Source organism: Myotis daubentonii, chromosome 11 (genome assembly GCF_963259705.1).
Source record: "Myotis daubentonii chromosome 11, mMyoDau2.1, whole genome shotgun sequence".
Taxonomy (NCBI): Eukaryota; Metazoa; Chordata; class Mammalia; order Chiroptera; family Vespertilionidae; genus Myotis; species Myotis daubentonii.
Genome location: NC_081850.1, coordinates 37,339,796 through 37,359,038, shown reverse-complemented (window position 1 = coordinate 37,359,038; position 19,243 = coordinate 37,339,796). Strand labels below are relative to the sequence as shown.

General features: G+C 41.8%; 1 protein-coding gene across 1 annotated transcript in view; it reads right to left on the bottom strand.

Annotated features, from left to right (window-relative positions):
• The window catches only part of PGM5 (phosphoglucomutase 5), a 174,866-nt gene that overhangs the window by 56,058 nt on the left and 99,565 nt on the right, over window positions 1-19,243 (bottom strand). Inside the window, exon 7 of the mRNA XM_059656830.1 lies at window positions 14,387-14,502. Coding sequence (XP_059512813.1) covers window positions 14,387-14,502 — 116 coding nt within the window. The remainder of the gene's footprint in view (window positions 1-14,386; window positions 14,503-19,243) is intronic.

The following is a 19,243-nucleotide window of genomic DNA, read 5'->3' as shown; positions in this document are numbered from 1 at the left end:
GAAGCACCTTTTTGATGTTATCCCAAAGAGTCTGTTTTCACTTCATTTCAGTGGTCTAAAAAAGACAGAGCCTATGTGTGAAATTATGCACCACCCTATCCTGGCCCTGGCTCATAGGAGGTGTGCAGTAAAGGTTCGCTGAATGAATAAATGAGTGAGTGAGTGAAACTCTAATATGAAGTTTGATATAATGCATCAGATTCACTCCTCACTAAAAGAGGCTAGCTGGAAGCAACATGGAATATTCCATTAGAAAAATCTTCACAGATCATCCCACTAATGAGGAAACAGGCCCAGAGAAGTTAAGCAGTCTTTGTAAGGTAGCTCAGCCATGAAGAGGAGGAATCAAGATTGGGGCAAGGTCTGTCTATTCCTGGTGCTGTGCTGTTTACATGACACCAGTCTACCAAGTCCCCTGGGCATTTTCTTGAACAGGGGCAAAAGAGTACTGTGGAGCCAGGAATATTAAGTTTGAATCCTGGCTCTGCCAATATGATCTTGCCAATGGCTTGACCTTCTTCCCTAAGCCACAATGATCTCATCTGTAAAATGAGGGTGAGTATGGTCCACTGTTGAGAAGTCTCAGTGAAATAATGTGCAGGAGGCCCTAACCATTGTATCTGTAACTAGAAAGTACTCAATAAATAACAAGTATCAACACTACTTCATTAACACCTGTCCTGAGGCAGTCAAGCCATCCACCCAGAGGAGGGGAAGACATTAAAATACTGTGGCTGGCTAGCCGACACACTTTTCTCACCTGAGCATTACCAGTACAGGAAGGTTAAGGGACAGTGGGACCTCCTAACTCATACATCCCATCTAGTTTCTTTGTCACCACTGCTGATGGGGACAACACAACTCTAAGACAGGACATACAGTGTAAGAAATCTCTCCAGTAGGTTTAAGGTCTGCACCACAAGGTTGAGGACCTGTCACTCCATAGTCTTTCTATAGTGGGACCACCTAGAAACCATCAGAGAGCAGGTGGAGGAGCCTCAAAGCATGATTTCAGGGACTGCATCTTAAATCCCAAGGGGAGCGCCCCATTGTTACAAGTCCCTTGTTAGACATGGTGAGAAGAATCAGTCTGTTTGGAACTCTTCAATCTGTAGCAAAGGGCCACGCTTTCCCAGGATTCCCAGTCCCAGAAGGCACTGCTAAGTGTGGACACAGCCTCAGAGGCCCCGTTCTTTTGTTTCTGCTCCACACTTACGTGTCAAACAACAGCCTCCCTTGCCACTTTTCATCAGCTTGGAGAATGAATTGAAGGGCCAATGGAACTGGAACCATGAAGACCCCATGGAAAGGATCTTAAGTGCTAAAGACATTCTTCCCACTCTAGGAGGGAGGTCTGTTTCCCAGGGTTAATAGTTTGTAGAAGGCCCAGAAGGGAGTTTCAGTTTCCGAACTTTACAGGATGCACTTGGGGATGTCAATCACCGCACCTCTGTGCACTGGCCCAGCCTAGATAAATTGCACATGTGCACAGCCTGTTTCAACCAGCCCTGCAGAGACTCTGCTTCCCTTAGCACTGATGTTGCTTCCCCAGGTCACATCTGCTACCCAGCCAAATTTACACCAACTGACCGGGAATAAAAGAAATGCTGTAGAACCTCAATAACCTGGAATTCACAAACACATGGGCCTCTTTCTCTAGAGACTTGGACAGATATTGAAACAGCCACATGTAGAGTTCATGATCATTGAGATAGGGAATGGACTAAAAATTTTCCTTTATTTTACCTTTTTAAAACATACAGTATTTAATAAAATAATTGTATAAAATAAGAGACAGCTAAATGTATTCAATATTTGTTCAACAGCACTACTCTGAATCTAATGTTTTGCTAGGCTGTATATAGTCCATGTGTGAAATATAAAGAAAGAGGTGTGACCCTGAAAGTGTTATAAACTGTATAATTATTAGGGGAAATAAAAATCCATTCACAAAACAACCAGAAAATAAGTCAATAATATAAAACATAATACAACAGAGCTGAGAATGTCTATGCTAAAGGCCACAAGAATTTAGTACATACAAAAGATCACTAGAGCTGAAACCTAGCCCACCTCTAAATATGGCTATTTACAGGTAATTGTCAGCAACCACCACATAGGAAATAATCAAGGTAATAAAACAAATTACAAATACTTAACAGTATTTGAAATTTAAAATCTGCTCATTAATGCAGTTTTCTTGAAGAAGTCTTCCTAGAAGTGTTTTGTTAGCTATTAATTTGTGCTGATAATTATATGATGATTAAAAATATCAAAACTTCATTTTAAAATTTTATATAATTCAGATTTTACTGTAATTCATAACATCCTCATCCTCTCCCAACTGGTATTCATTTGTGTGGCTTTGTTTTTATGAGTCCTCCAAAATTTGAGATATGCTAATGCCCAGATCTCCAAAAATACATTCACTCAAGAATGATAAAAATATAACTACTAATAATGCAAAGAAGAAATACCAAAATGAAAAGTTTCTGTTTCTTCCTTCCTTCTTTCTTTTCATTCATCCACCTTCCATTCATTGTTCCAGCCTTTCTTTCATTCTTCCTTTCCTTCCTTCCTTCCTTCCACCTTTCCATCCAACTTGCAAACACTCAAAGCCTGCCATATAGCAAGGAAAAGAGGTGAAGGAGAGAAACATGGCCCTCATCCTCAGAGCACTTACAATTTCTGCATGGCAAGCAGAGGGATCCCAGCAAATCTTAAAAGACTAGAAAGATGCTTGAGATTTCCTATGACATGGAATACACACATACCCAATGCCTCTTGCTTTTGTGCTAGAGACTGGGAAAATAGCCAACTTCAAGAGCACCAGGCTGTACTCCAGAGTTCAGAGTGGAAAACTCGGTGTGACAATGATGGACAAGTCATATTGGTACCAGTAGACATAGATTAAATTCCAAATTTCCAGAAAAAAGGATGGATGTTTACAAAAGGCTTAGCAATACCTCAGCACATATAGTGCTCATCTAAAAAGATTATTATCATTGTGAAAAACTCAGCAGAGGAAAGTCTCTTTCAAATAATAAAAATTGTCTTACCTGATTTTACTTAGCAAATTTGTGTGTCAATTGATATTAGCTTTTTAAAAATCTATATATATAAAAACCCAGTGACTGTTACGGTGGAATGACCAAAATGACCGGTTGCTATGATGTGCACTGACCACCAGGGGGCAGATGCCCAATGCAGGAGCTGCCTCCTGGTGGTCAGTGCACTCCCACAGGGGGAGTGCCACTCAGCCAGAAGCCGGGCTCACAGCTGGTGAGCGCAGTGGCGGTGCTGGGAGCCTCTCCTGCCTCAGCGGCAGCACTAAGGAGTGGCAAGCCAAGTGGTAAGGAGCAAGCAGGCGGGTGGTTAGGAGCAGGCAGGTGGGCAGTAAGGAGCAAGCAGGTGGGTGGTTAATAGCAAGGGGTCCCAGACTGCGAGAGGGTGCAGGCCGGGCTGAGGGCCCCCCACCCACACACATGAATTTCGTGCATTGGGCCTTTAGTAAATTATAAAAGTAATAGTAATACTCAAGATGGTGGGCAAGGTTGGAGCTTTACCAGGTATTCACAAAACAGTAATTATTCAGTGTTACCTGTAAAGGGACAACCTCTGGCCTATAACAATTCATACACTCCCCAAACTGTATGACTTCTTAGAAAACGGATAATGATGGGAACCAGTAGCACATCATCAACAAATGCCAAAAAACTTTAAAGATTTTGGTTTTCATCTTAAGTTTAAGTATTTAAGTACATCCCCTTTTCTATATAGAACAAGCCCAGATTTCTTCAAATTCAAAACTTTAGAAAAGTAGCCAGAACGTCATTGAGATTAACAGTGTCCTTACATTGAAATCTGAGGATTTATAAAATACTAGAGGCCCAGTGCACAAATTTGTGCACAGGTGGGGTCCGAACGGCCAGTTCTGATCGGGGCTGATCGGGGCGGGCTGACCAGGGGTAGGGGATGTGGGAGGCTGGCCAGCCAGCTCCGCCTCCTGGTAGAACTCCCGGTCGAAGGGACAATTTGCATATTAGCCTTTTAGTATACTGGATTCTCCTTTCTCTCTGTAAAGCAGTTGTCCAGGGCCCTTCCCAGGAAGTGGGTGAATAGATGGCCCTAGCACAAAGGATGACTGACTTCTTAAATAACCTTGGTTCTTTGACAGAGCAATAAACACAGGTTTCCTATTGTCTAGGACCTGGACCTTTCCATGGGAGATAAACCAGAACTATGATACTATCACCAGCTCATTACATTGGAAAGCTGTGGGTGCTCAACAAGCCAGCAAGGGAAATTTTTATCCAAGATATATCCTGCTCATCTTGGACAAAAGCTTGGCATTCTTGAGCATGAGGCAGATCCATAATGTCAAGCCTTCCTGGCACTAAAGTGTGCATTCCTAGCTGGTACACCGCTCCATGCCTCAGGGACACTAAAAAAGGCGTCACTCAAGAAAGTCTAGTTAAATTTTAGAAGTGCCTCCCTAGTCCCAGGTCTAAAACTTTTCCATCTCTCCACCTTCTCTGCCTTAATTATATAAATTACTTGATTCTTAAAACCATATCCCAGGGTAAAAAGGAAGATCCTGTGATCAGCTGACTTTCACAGGATGGAAGTGAGGGTCAGAGAGGCCACATGGCTTGTCCATAAGTGGCAGGTATAGGTCGTGAATATGATCCTCAGCCTCACATTCCTAGGCCTCTAGACCTCCTGGACCACAGCTAATAGAGCATCTCCGGCACACTCTTTCTATCATGCCTAATGGAAAACAAAAATGCTGATTTTCCCCTCCTGGCTGCACATCAGAATTATAGAAGGACACTTAAAACTAGAAGCCCGATGCATGAAATTCATGCAAGAGTAGGCATTCCTTTCCCTCAGCTGTTGGCACCAGCTTCCCTCTGGCACGCAGGACCTGGGCCTCCCTCTGGCACCTGGGACCTGGGCTTTGCTGTGGCCGCCGGCAGGCACCAGGGACCCAGGCTTCTCTTGCAGGCCCAGCTTTGTCTGAAAGGACGTCAGGTCTAATTAGCATATTATGCTTTTATTATTATACTAGAGGCCCGGTGCACAAAAGTTTGTGCACTCGGGGGGGGGTGTACCTCAGCCCAGCCTGTGCCCTCTCACAGTCTGGGACCCCTCGGGGGATGACCACCTGCTGGCTTAGGCCTGCTCCTCAGGGGATTGGGCCTAAGCTGGCAATCAGACATCCCTCTGGGAGCCCGGCAGCCCTCGGGGGATGTCCACTTGCCAGCAGGGAGCAGACCTAAGCTGCAGTCAAACATCCTTAAGTGCTGCTGAGGAGGCAGGAGAGGCTCCCACCACCACCGCTGTACTGGCAGCCATCAGCCTGGCTTCTGGCTGAGCAGAGCTCCTCCATGTGGGAGCACACTGACCACCAGGGAGCAGCTCCTGCATTGAGCATCTGCGCCCTGGTGGTCAGTGTGTGTTATAGTGACCAGTCATTCCCAGTCTTTCTGCTGTTAGGGTCAGTTTTCATATTACCCTTTTACTATATAGGATAGAGGCCTGGTGCACGGGTGGGGGCCGGCTGGTTTGCCCTGAAGGGTGTCCCAGATCAGGGTGGGGGTCCCACTTGGGTGCCTGGCCAGCCTGGATGAGGGGCTGATGGCTGTTTGCAGCTGGTCACACCCTCTTCAGGGTGGGGGTCCCCACTGGGGTGCCTGGCCAGTCTGGATGAGGGGCTGAGGGCTGTTTTCAGGCTGGCCAAGCTGGCAACGGAAGCTCCCAACCTCTCCTTTTTTTCTTTTTTTTTAATTCTGGGATTTATTTACCTTCTATAATTGAAACTTTGTTGCCACTCCAGCTCCGAGGCCAGGGCCTGCTGAAAGCAGGTATCAGGTTTGTTTAGCTTCTATAATTGAAACTTTGTTGCTTTCGGAGCTTAGAGCCGGGCTGCGGCAGGCAGGGAATCTTGGCTTCCTCCATCACTGGAGCAAGCAAGCCTCCTGCTCGCTTCAGCTGCGTGGCTGCAGGCCGCCATCTTGGCTGGGTTAATTTGCATATCCTGCTGATTAGCCAATGGGAAGCATAGCAGAGGTATGGTCAATTACCATGTTTGTCTATTATTAGATTAGACTAGTGGCCCAGTGCACAAAATTCGTGCACGGGGGGGGGGGGTGTATCCCACAGCCCAGCCTGCACCCTCTCCAATCTGGGACCCCTCAGGGGATAGCCGACTGCCAGTTTAGGCCCTATCCCTGGAGGATCGGGCCTAAACCGGCAGTCGGACATCCCTCTCACAATCTGGGACCACTGGCTCCTAACCGCTCACCTGCCTGCCTGCCTGATTGCCCCTAACCACTCTGCCTGTGGCCTGATCACCTCCAACTGCCCCCACCTGCCGACCTGCTCCACCCCAACTGCACCCCCTGCCAGCCTAATCACCCCCAACTGCCTCCCCCCCCTTGCTGGCATGATCGCCCCCAACTGCCCCTTTCTGCTGGCCTGATCGCTCCCAACTGCCCCCCCTGCCAGCATGCTCAACCCCAACTGCTCCCCCCTGCCAATCTGCTCGCCTCCAACTGCCCCGCCTGCTGGCCTGCTCACCCCCAGCAGCCCCCCTCTGCTGGCCTGCTCACTCCCAACTGCCCCTCCTGCCAGCCTGATGGCCCCTAAACGCCTTTGCCTCGGCCTCACTTTGTCTGGAAGGACGTCTGGAAGGTCTCCCAGTCTAATTAGCATATTACCCTTTTATTAGTATAGAAAATGCACATTCTCTGGCTCCACCCTGCCAGGAATTTCAAGTAAGGGTAGGATAGAAAATCTGTACTTTTAGCACACTTTCCAGGCAATTCTGATGCAGCCAGCTTGATGCCTGTGCAGGAACTGGCATTAATAAGACCCAGCCTGAGAGCAGAATGAAGCCACTCTCTCCTTCCAAAACTGAGTGGTCCAGTTCCTCAGGCCTTCTAACAGTCATTTACTGCTGAGTGCTTGAGAGATGGAATTTTTAGTCATTGCTTTCATCAGAAAGATTGATCAGCCCTAACGGGTTTGGCTCAGTGGATAGAGTGTTGGTCTGCGGACTCAAGGGTCCTGGGTTCGATTCCAGTCAAGGGCATGTACCTTGGTTGCGGGCACATGCCCAGTAGGGAGTGTGCAGAAGGCAGCTGATCGATGATGTTTCTCTCTATCCCTCTCCCTTCCTCTCTGTAAAAAATCAATAAAATATTTAAAAAAAAAAAAAAAGAAAGAAAGAAAGATTGATCAGCACAGTGGAAAGCCGCATATACTGTATGCAGGAGACCTGTCTTTTAATTCAGCTGTAACTCAATTCAAGTGGAGTTCTTTCCCAGGCTATGGGACCCTGGTTGAACCACTTAACCACTTCTTGGGCTCAGGGCTTCATCTGTCCCATCATGCTAGTGTCATCTGAACCTGAAGAATGGTGGAGGAAGCAATACTTTTAGGGCTCTTATATATATAGAAAAATCTCTTGTGTTCCTTGAAAGGAAAATGATAAGCAAATATAACAATGAGAAACTTTAAAAACTCCCTTTTAGTCCATTCTACATGTTGCAATCAGCTTAATTGTCTGAAAGCAAATCTTGCTGAAAAGTGCAAGCAGACTGCCCCCTGCACAGACCATGGTTTCCTATTTCCAGTTGAGTCAAGTCCCAACATCTAAGCTGGGCAGGCAAAGGGCTTCAAAAACTGTCTCCACGGCACTCATATGTCCAGTCCTGTTGCTTGATACTCCCTTCTTTACCCTATCCTCTACCTCAGGTAGAGGTTAGTGAACTTCAGCCCACGGGCCAAATTTGGACTTAGGCTTATTTGTGTAAGTACATTTTTACTGGAACACAGCATACTCATTTGTTTATGTATTATCTGTGGCTGCTTTTGTGCTACAGTGGCAGAGTTGAGTTAATTTTGAAAAAGACCATTCATAACCTCTTAGTCTGCAAAGCCTAAATTATTCACTATCTGCCACTGCCGGGAGCCGGATTTGCCGAGAGCCGGTCCATGCTTGCTGTTTCAAGGGACCTGGCATATATGGCATACTGTTCTTAATATGTTTGCTCACCTTCTTGGCACTATGTGTTTTAACCAAGGTCTCTGAGAAAGGTTGTGTCCCCAGGTAGGGATTTTCCCCTGAAGTTAGGGAAGGAATAAAACCTCTTAACTAAGTGCCAGGCGGGTAATTAATCACTTTAACTACGAACAATCATGCTTAAGCTACATAATCTTTACTCCCTGGAATGGAGATAAGAAACGCCCTAACCTTTGTAATAGAGATTGATAGGATTGAATCAACTGGTATAAATACAGATGTAACAAGACAGAAAGAGACAGAACTAAGAAGACAGGACTTAGAAGACAGAACCTACTCAGAACCTAGAGACAGAACCTAGCGAGAGAACATGGCAAAAGATCCTGGACTGAACCTGACTACAGAAATTGGCAAGAGAACCTGACTAGAACCTGGTGACTGAACCTGGCTGGAGAACCTGGACAGAACCTGGCTGGAGAACCTGGAGAACCTAGCAAGAGAACATGGACACAGAACCTGGCTGGAGATCCTAAGCAGAACCTCTCTGGAGATCCAGACCAGAACTTGGCTGGAGATCCTGGCTGGAGATCCTGGCTAGGCTGCTGATCAACCGAACACTGTCTCCGTGTCCTTCCTTCTTCGCCGACTCCGTCTACGCCTTTGGGAACCCCTGGACCTGCTGGGGTTGGACCCCGGCATGCCACTTTATAGAAAAAGTTTGTGGACTGACACCTGCTAGAGATCAGTCTTTTTCAGACATTTCAGAACATTACCTCATATATATATATACACTTTACAATGAAACTTACTATATACATAAATACCTGTGTGCATGTTTATATGTACATATTTCTCTAAGTAACATTTACTTTTACTGAATGCAATGTATTCTTTCATATATATATATTTATTGATTTCAAAGAGAAAGGGAGAGGGAGAGAGAGGTAGAAACATCAATGATGAGAGAGAATCACTGATCAGCCTCCTGCATGCCCCCTACTGGGGATCAAGCCCACAACCTGGGCATGAATCGCCCTTGACCAGAATCGAACCCGGGACTCTTCAGTGCGCAGGCTGACGCTCTATCCACTGAGCCAAACCAGCTAGGGTGAATGCAATGTATTCTGATAGTTTCTAGTTAATTAACAAAATTTTTAAGCTGTTCATGACATGATACTACTCTCATGACCCCAAATGAATCTTGATTTATATTAGGAAAGCACTGCTTAGACAAAGTGAACAACTGGCTACTCACAACACATCCCCTGCTCTCCCACCACTATTCCTTTCTTGTCATTGTTCCCTCCATCTGACAAGTCCCTGTCATTTCACCTCTATGTGCATAAATCCTTCCCATTCTTTAAGAACTAGCCCAACCTCCATCTCTTCTATAAAATTGGCTGAAGCATTTTCTCATTTTCTTATCTCCGATAGTATTTTGTCTATTACTCTATTGTAGAATTTTAAAGTTTCTGCTTTGTATAACAGTCATCTGTACATTTTTCTTGTTATGTACCCTAGAGATCTTGAGTTCCTTAAGGGCATGATCTTAAGCATTTTGTATTATATACACCATATAATACAGTGCCTTATACAATGTAAGTACTTAGTAAATGTTTATTGAAGTATGCAAATATTTATTACTAAGATATAAAATTGTTTATACATATAATATTTTATCCTTTAATTTTAGAGACTATAATTATATGGTAAATGGTAAGCACTCAATAAATGCTTATAAAGACAAAGATGAAGAGGAAAGGATAACCTGGACTTACCAGTTTCTATTCCAGTTGTTATATTTGTGTTATTTTAATAACTAGGAGGCATAATTATTATAATCTGTGATTTTTTTTGAGTCAGTCACTGGTTTAGACCCAAAAAACCCCAACAAGGAAGGAAGCTGTTTAATTTGTTAGGTCTTAGCAGGGATAAGGTATAACAGTCCTGACTATTCTAAGCAGAGCTGTCATCCATACACTCTCAGTTCAAACACTAGTACTTGATAGAGCTTGATGCATACCACCCCTCCTATACCATTAGCAGTAACTAGGGTCTAACTGATTTTGATAACAGGATAAAATTCCTTAGGAGGAAATGTCTTCAGGAACCCAACATAGCCTGAAATGTCATTACGACCAGTTAGAGTGGTTTTACTTCAATCTATTTAAACATGGCCAAAATTTACTTATTCTAAATAAGAATTCAAGGTTGGTTTGATATCAGCAAAGCAATCATAGTATTTTATTACATTCACAGAATAAAAGAGAAAGAATATATATATATATATATATATATATATATATATATATATATATATATCACCCAATTCTGAAAGGGTACCTAATAAATCCAATAGCCATTTCTAATAAGACTCTAAGTAAAATGAGAAGAGGAAAAAATAGCTATGTATACATGATAAACATTTTACCAATATTAAAAGGCCATCATCAAACTAAAGAGTAAAATATTGAATCAATTTCCATTAAAATAAGGAAGTATTACAATTATTTAATATTATTTTGAAGATTATAGCTAATACAATACACTAGAATATGAAAATAAAGGGTATAAATATTAGAAAAGAAAGCAAAAAATCTTTTAGTAATAGATTATCCTATATAATAAAAGGGTAATATGCAAATCAACCAAACTGGGAAACGACCAGTTGCTATGACGTGCACTGACCACCAGGGGGCAGATGCTCAACGCAAGGAGCTGCCCCATGATGGTCAGTGCAATCCCACAGCGGGGCAGCGCTCAGCCAGAAGCCAGGCTCACTGCTGGCAAGCGCAGCAGCGGTGGTGGGAGCCTCTCCCGCCTCCGTGGCAGCACTAAGGATGTCTGACTGATGGCTCCCAGGCTGCAAAAAAGGGCACAGGCCAGGCTGAGGGACCCCCTCCCCACCGCTGAGTGCACGATTGTTGTGCACTGGGCCTCTAGTATAATTATATTCCTTAAAAAAAATCCTAAGAAAATGTAGAGTTTCTAGAAAATAAAATGCTATAATTAATGGAATGTACTGAGGGGGTCGAAAACCAGAGAAAAGGCATATTATTCAAAAGCTTCTCTGTATATAAGCATTAAACAATTTAAAAAGGAAAATGAGGACATCAACATTGAAAGCTCTATAGGACATATGACCCAGTTTCTTCAACGAATAAATACCAGAAAGAAAAAACGTGGAGGAAAAAAATGCAGATAAAAGAAGAGTTAAAAAGTATCAACAAGTTATAATGTTAAGATCTTTTGGATTCTAACTGGGGGGAAAAATAAGTTGTGGGGTGTGGAGAATAGAAGAAATTATTAATAAATTAATTTTGTAGTTCCACTTCTGCGTTTCTGTTTAGAATATGAAAATCTGCAAGAGAATGCTACTCCCAGCAATACTAAAGGCCAGGAAACCTACAAAATCATAACTTTTCTTGCACTCATTAGAGATCCTAAATCAAAAGGCAATAAAGTAAAGTGAACTGCAGAGTGACAAGCCCCTCTGAGGAGAGACAAGACAGAAAACAGTCTCACTTTTGGCAGAGCACAGGAGAAAGAGGACACTTCCATATAAGTGAATAATCAGGAGTCCCTGGCTGCTCACAAGAAGGACGGGAAACAAAGAGGTAGACTTGCTGGTACTGGTATGCAGGAGATGATCAGCTGCTGCTGAGGACAAGCATGGAGCCCTTCCAGTTCCCCACCCTTCTTTCACAAGAAAAAAAAACTTAAACTCCTGAATGTACAAGCTGTAAACCTTCTTATAAAGGGCCCAGGCAAAGATCCATTGCTACTGGAATAGGATTGAAGTAAAACCCTCTGCTCCTGGAGAAAGGGTAGGAAACCTTCTTGAGCCTCAAATTCCACATTAATACTAAGCAGAGCTCTGCTGCCACTGAAGAATGGTCAAGCATCTAGTGACAGAAGTCTTTTTTTAAATCACAGTAACTGCTGGAAGCTTGAAATGAAATAGAAACACTGAAAAAATCTCCTCTGGCACTCTCTTTCCTTTGAGCACATAGCAAAAATTATCCCACTTCTGGAAGAAATTAAAGCCTATGGTACAATAAAAATTATAACAAATAATAAACCCAAAATCCAGCTCAACTCCTGACTAGATTAACTTAACTTTAAATAATAATGACCTAACAGAAGAATTGGTATGCCCATTAATGTGTATAAATATTATTTGCCTGAGTCCTACTGTTGAGATATAGACATAGATATAGATATAGATATAGATATAGATATAGATATAGATATAGATATAGATATACTGTCCAGCATTCAATTAAAAATTGAATAAAAAGCAAGAAAGAGTAAACCACCTCTTTATTAGGAGTTAAAGCAATCAAGAAAACCAGAAACTAAGATGAACTAGATATTAGAACTATCAGACAGGGAGTTTAAAATAACTACGTTTAATATGTTAAATGATCTAATGAAAAAGATAAATATCACATACAAACATATATAAACAACATATATAAAAAGAATTTTTTCAGAGAGATTAAAATTATTTTTAAAAAGTCAAAAAGAAATGCTATTAATAAAGACACAATATCAGAAATGAAGAATTCTGATATCAGTAGATTGGCCACAGCTAAGGAAAGAATCAGTAACTTAAAGATATGCCAATAGAGATTATCTAAATTAAAACACAAACGGAAAAAAAGTAAACAAAACCAAACAGTGGATATAAGAGCTCTGAAACAACATATGGTCACAATTCATCTAACATAAGTGCAATTAAAGTCCCAGGAGGAAAAGAGGAAGAGAATTGGGGGAAAATATGTGAAAAGAAAATGGCTGAGAATTTTCTGAAATTAATGCAAGACAACAAACAAGAATCCCAGAGATTCCCCAAGCAAGGTTTTAAAAAAATACACATACCTAGAAATATTATAATTATACTGTTGAAAAGAAAAGATAAAAAGAACCTGGCTGGTAAGGCTCAGTGGTTGAGCATTGATCTATGTATGAATCAGGAGGTCATGGTTCCATTCATGGTCAGGGCACATGCCTGGGCTGTGAGCTCAATCCCCAGTAGGGGGGCACGCAAAAAGCAACCAATCAATGGTTCTCTCCCATCATTGATGTTTCTATCTTTGTCCCTTTCCCTTCCTCTCTCTGAAATCAACAAAAAACAACAACAACAAAATACATATTAAAAGATAAAAATAAAATACTGAAGACCCAGAGATGGGGGGAATTTCAATAGAGAGAAACAGAAATGAGAATTAGAGCTCACTTCTTGGAAACTAAACAAGCCAAAAGACAATGAAGTAATATCTTTAAAATACTGAAAGAAGAAATTATTATTTTTTTGTTAATCCTCACCCGAGGATATTTTGTCCAATGATTTTTAGAGAGAGTGGAAGGAAAGGGGAGAGACAATGAGAGAGAAACATCGGTAGAAGAGACACATCGATTGGTTGCCTCCCACATGCACCAGGACCATGGCCAGGGATTGAGCCTGCAACCAAGGTCCGTGCCCTTGACTGGAATCAAACCTGTGACCCTTCAGTCCACAGGCCAATACTCTAACCACTGAGCCAAGCCAGCTAGGGCAAAAAATTATTTTTTAACCTTTTTTAGGGGTGATAATGATACTGTGTTTATATACTTTTTTTTTCTCGATAGCCATTATATTTAAAGAATCACTAGGGATTGCTTCACAATAATCAGGAAGGAGGGCTCCCTAGGTGGATAAGGGAAGAGATAAAGCAAGATTGACCATGAGTTGCCGAAACCGGTTTGGCTCAGTGGATAGAGCGTCGGCCTGCGGACTGAAAGGTCCCAGGTTCGATTCCGGGCAAGGGCATGTACCTGGGTTGCGGGCACATCCCCAGTGGGAGATGTGCAGGAGGCAGCTAATCGATGTTTCTCTCTCATCGATGTTTCTAACTCTCTATCTCTCTCCCTTCCTCTCTGTAAAAAATCAATAAAATATATATTAAAAAAAAAAAAGATTGACCATGAGTTGACAATGGTTGAAACTAATGAACATATGGAAATTCAATATGATATTCTCTCTACTCATGAATTTTTTAAAATTCAGTAAATTTTTTAAAGAAATGGAAGTTTATTTTTTTAGAAAAAGAAGAAATAGGTAGATGAGGTAAGTGTATCATAACACACATTCCACTAGGTGTTTCCTTCCTTCCTTCCTCCCTTCCTTCCTTCCTTCCTTCCTTCCTTCCTTCCTTCCTTCCTTCCTTCCTTCCTTCCTTCCTTATTTATTTACCTATTTGCCTCTAACTCTGCCTCTAGCCTTTGATTCATGGTGGGCTCACAGGTTTCCAAAATGGGGTCACAGAGTGCTACAGCCACCCCTTCTAGAAACACCAACCCAACAAAGCCTACCAGTGCCAAAGCTCTCTTCTCCACACAGAGAGCACCGTCCTGAGTCCATCAGGTTTGAGAAGAATCTCCATCCAGCTGGGGTCTCATATACAGGGACCTTCATTGACTTGGCCACTCTGAAAAACGAAATCCAGGGCAACAGTCAATTCATATATCCCCTTTCTTTTCTTCTCTCAGCACAAAAGTATGTCTTTAGGCTCTATTAATCCCACACTTAGGTTTCAAAACATCCTGAACAATATTGACAGTTTTTAGGATGTCAAGCCATAAGGTAGAGAATGATAAATAGCCTACTCCAGTGGCTCTCAAGTTTTCTTTCCCAATAATATAGAACATATTAATATAGAGAATAGTCTCACATTTATGTTTCCCTTCTATGAATGTTCCTTTATCTTTGTGATGAGATCTGATTTGGGGAATCTCAGAATCTAAATTAAGATGGTATTTGGGTATAGACACTTTTAAATATTATTTGATAGTATCTACTAAAAATGAATATATACACATATCCTATTGACCAGAAATTCATCTCCTAGAAATTACTAATGACAATGTAATGGACACTGTGGTGCACTGCTCAGCTTCACCCTAAACATACACACATGCCCATATTTTAACATTTTTAGGATTAGAACACTCATTCTACCAACTGCTAAGAATATTGATGGATGACAGCTCACAAATGTGGCCGCACTCTCTGGGAAAGAAAGATATCTCACTCAAAACCATGCTCACTCCCCTTGGATCAGTCCACATCCAATAACTGGTGAATGAGGGATATGTAAAGGTCCAGCCTCCTTGCCTTTAATGGGCACAACTCTATAGGGCCATTTCAGCTCCAGAGTTCCCTATAGGTTGACTGAGGCCTTTGTTGCAAGTGCATCTCAGTCCAACTTCTCTCTCTGTGTCCAGTCCTCCTTTCTTACTCCCCCATTGGTGGTGATCTCAAGGGCAACTTTGATCTTGATGGCAGAAAGAAATAAACTTCCTATAAGCAAATCTCAGAGCTGCTTACACAGGATGTGACATTACTCAACAGAATCTTGTGTACACAAGATTTTACAAAAATTATCATAGAATCTCAATTCATAATAACTGAAACAATCCAAATGTCCATCAAAGTAGAATGGATAAATAATTTACAATTATAACACAATACCATAAATTCCACTGAATGAACTATTCATATATGCAACAACTTAAATAAATCTAACAAACATAATACTGAGTAAAAGAAACCAATAACAGCCCAGCTAGTGTGGCTCAGTGGTTGGGTGTCGGCCTATGAACCAGGAGGTATGGTTCGATTCCCAGTCAGGGCACATGCCCAGGTTTTGAGCTCAATTCTTAGTAGGGGCGTGCAGGAAGCAGCCAATCAATGATTCTCTCTCATCATTGATGTTTCTATCTCTCTCTCCTTCTCCCTTCCTCTCTGAAATCAATAAAAATACATTTTAAAAAAGAAACCAATAACAAACAAATATATATTGCATTGTCTCATTTAGATAAAATTCAAAAACAGCTAAAACTAATCACTGCTATAAAAATTCAGGCTCAGAAGATCAAAGAGGTTAAAGGTTTTATTCAGGTCTCACAGAGGTAAAAAAGCAAAGCTAGAATTTGGACCCAAGTCTGCTTAGTTTCTGCTCATGTTCTATTTCCCTACACCATGCTGTCTCCCCAAATGTTTTAGTGCTTCAAGAGGTACATAGATCTCAAAGTATGCTGGGGAATGAACTGGTACCCAGACATTGGCCTGAGGAACTTTACCTTTTTCATATGCAAGCACCCTAAAGAAAAAGACACCAAATGCCTGTCACTAGCAAGGTGTAGTTATTTGAAGGCCATAAGTGTAGAAGATGGCCATGCAGAGGGACCAGCAAAGGTATCTTAGTGAAAGAGGAAGGAAGATGCACATAGGACAAAGAACACAATGTAATGATGATTTCTTTAAGTGTGGTTCTGGCCACCTAGAAGAAAAAAAAATATCTAGAAACTCTTTTTTTAAAAATATATTTTATTGATTTTTTTACAGAGAGGAAGGGAGAGGGACAGAAAGTTAGAAACATCGATGAGTGAAAAGCATCCATCAGCTGCCTCCTGAACACCCCCCACTGGGGATATGCCCGCAACCAAGGTACATGCCCCCGACCAGAATCGAACCCGAGACCCTTCAGTCCGCAGGCCGACGCTCTATCCAGTGAGCCAAACTGGCCAGGGCATATCTAGAAACTCTTGACACAGGTTAATAAACACCTCCCTTTCTGTAAAATCCAAATATAATTAATGTGTTCAGGATCTTGAAAAAATATGGGCTAAGTCTCTTTAAAGTTTGCTTTAAAAAGAAGCACCTTTTTGATGTTACCTCAGAGTCAGTTTTCACTTTATTCAGTGGTCTAAAAAAGATAGACAAGTATGCTTATAAATTGGTAGGAACAATGAAACAAATCCTCCCCAAATTGTAGATCGAAGGTAAATTTTCAAAGCCATTAGTATCATGCTCTGAAGCTCAAGGAAGAAAGAATAATTCACACAGAAGCTTTCCAGGGGCAGCACCTAGTTAAAGCCTGGGACAAAATTAATTTAGCACATCTGAATGCATATGATTACTAAATAGAGAATGGAGCAGAGGTGAGAGTAGAGGGTGTGGGGATGTGTATTATTTGGCCAAAACATTCGTGGAGTTTCAAAGCCAAGTTGGCAGATCTAAAGGGAGGGAAAAGGATTTCCCCAGCTCCCACCCTTTCCAATAAATCACTGTCGGGAGGTCATCAGGCTGAAAGATGAGGTTGGAATTTAAAGGACCGGATATGTTTATAACTATGAGCCACAGTTGGAGCTATGCAAGCTAAGATAACAACGTGGGCAGTTAAATTTCAGAATCTTGAGCGTGAGCTGATTGTGTCCTAGAGTTAGAAAGGAATTCCTCTCCCTCCTCCTTCTGCTGAACTTGGGATTCATCCCAAACAGCATTCAGTAGGTGCCATTCCCTAGACTGGTTTTTGGCAGGAAGCCCCTAGAGAGTCTCTGAAACCCTGTGGTGCAAAAGCTCAAAATAAAGCTGCTCATGCTGAGGGTCCGCACCCCGCTCCTTGACTCCTTCCACCAAGTTACGGAGGCAAACATAAGAACTCACTTTCTAGGAATGGCCAGAGTATGAAGGAAAAGAAAGAAAATGAATTTGGGCCACAGTTCTCCTGCAAGTGGGAGTGAGCCCTAGTAGGAAAAAAAAAGTAGATATAAGCTCCTCAGTATGGATTTAAAAACTTCAAAAAATATGGCTTCAGGTTGGAAATAGCCTTAAGCCTATCTTTCTAGCAGTTTCTCCCATGATACTCCCTACATGCTTCTGAAAAACTGGATTATCTTTTGTTTTTCAAATATGCTCTTGCATTTTTTCTGTTTAGGTTTGAGACCTTCATGCTTTTCATTTTACCTAGGTTAATCCTCCTTTCCAATCTCTGTCAAAAGATTTCACATGGCATCAAGACCTATCTTAAATGCCCTGCCATCACGAAGCCTGTAGCAAATCCTTTTCCTAGACACACAGCTGGACTATACTTCCTGACCTCCCTTACAGTTAGCAGTGGCCACATAGTGGATGGAGTTCTAGCCAATGGAACCCAAGTGGAAATGACATACACCCTTGTCTATCCTCCATGCTCTTTCTCCTTCTACCAGCTTAATGTGGACAAGCCCAGCAATCCCAGAAACTATATGTTGAGGATGGTGGACCCACAAGATGGAAGAATCTGAATCTCTAAATTAATATTTTGAGCAGAAAGAATTACCAATCAAAAACATCTGTTTTTAACTTTTGATGACTGACTTTTTAACTTTTGCTATGTTTGATCCATTATATATACGGGGATAAGTTTTGTAAAAGAAACTCCATTATCTTAACTAATACAACCCTTGTCTTATTGCCACAATCAATCCAAAGTAACCCTTCCTGGTCAGCCCAGGGCAGCCTGTGCATTTAGGCTAGGTAGCAGGAGGAATTCCCCCTGGAAGGTGGGTAAGCCCATGAAGGACTATCTTTGAGAGGACACCTGCATAGCCCTCGGCATGGTACCTGCCACATGGCTGGTGTCCCCATGGGACACAGCTTTTCCCAGAAGAGGCTCTTTTTAGGCTTGGCCACATTCTCTCCCTCAGAGGCTTGGGGACCACCAATGGACAGCAACAGGTGATTTCACTGATATTAAAAAGCATAAATTAGCAAAAAACAAAACAAAACAAATCACAACACACAAAAACTAACCCTTCCTGCCAGTGAGCTTCCTCTAACTTGGTATGGGTCAGAAATTCTTTGAGGCAGGGACTACTGCATCTTATATACCTTTATAGTTATTAAATATCTAGGATAATATAGCACCAGTCAAACCTGCCCTCAAAAAATTCTGTATGATTTCATTTGACTAATATCTATTATTTAAGTTGTGCTGTTGGATATCAGGAGGGTATGTATCTCTATTTTATACTTGTAGTTTCCTAAATATATAATTCATTTCTGCATGTTTTACTTAAATTAGTCATTGTAAGAAAAGAGAATTTCTCCAGGTAGTGGGGCTATCAAGATGACAAAGGCATTCTTTGAAACAGGAGCTTTAAGAATTAAGGTGTGACCAAATGAGAATCAGAGGATTGAGGATAAAGGTTTCTTTAGCTTGTGAAAGAATAGCAAATAAATAATGACTGATTATATCAAGTGCAGGAGCATACCCAGCTGCTCTTGGAATCCTACTTCAAGCTTATTGTAATAGATTTAAAGAGGACAAGATCCAGGTCCCTCTTCCTTTGATTTATCTTCAAATGTCCACTTTCTTGAGAGCCAAGCAGGGTTCACGGTTTTAT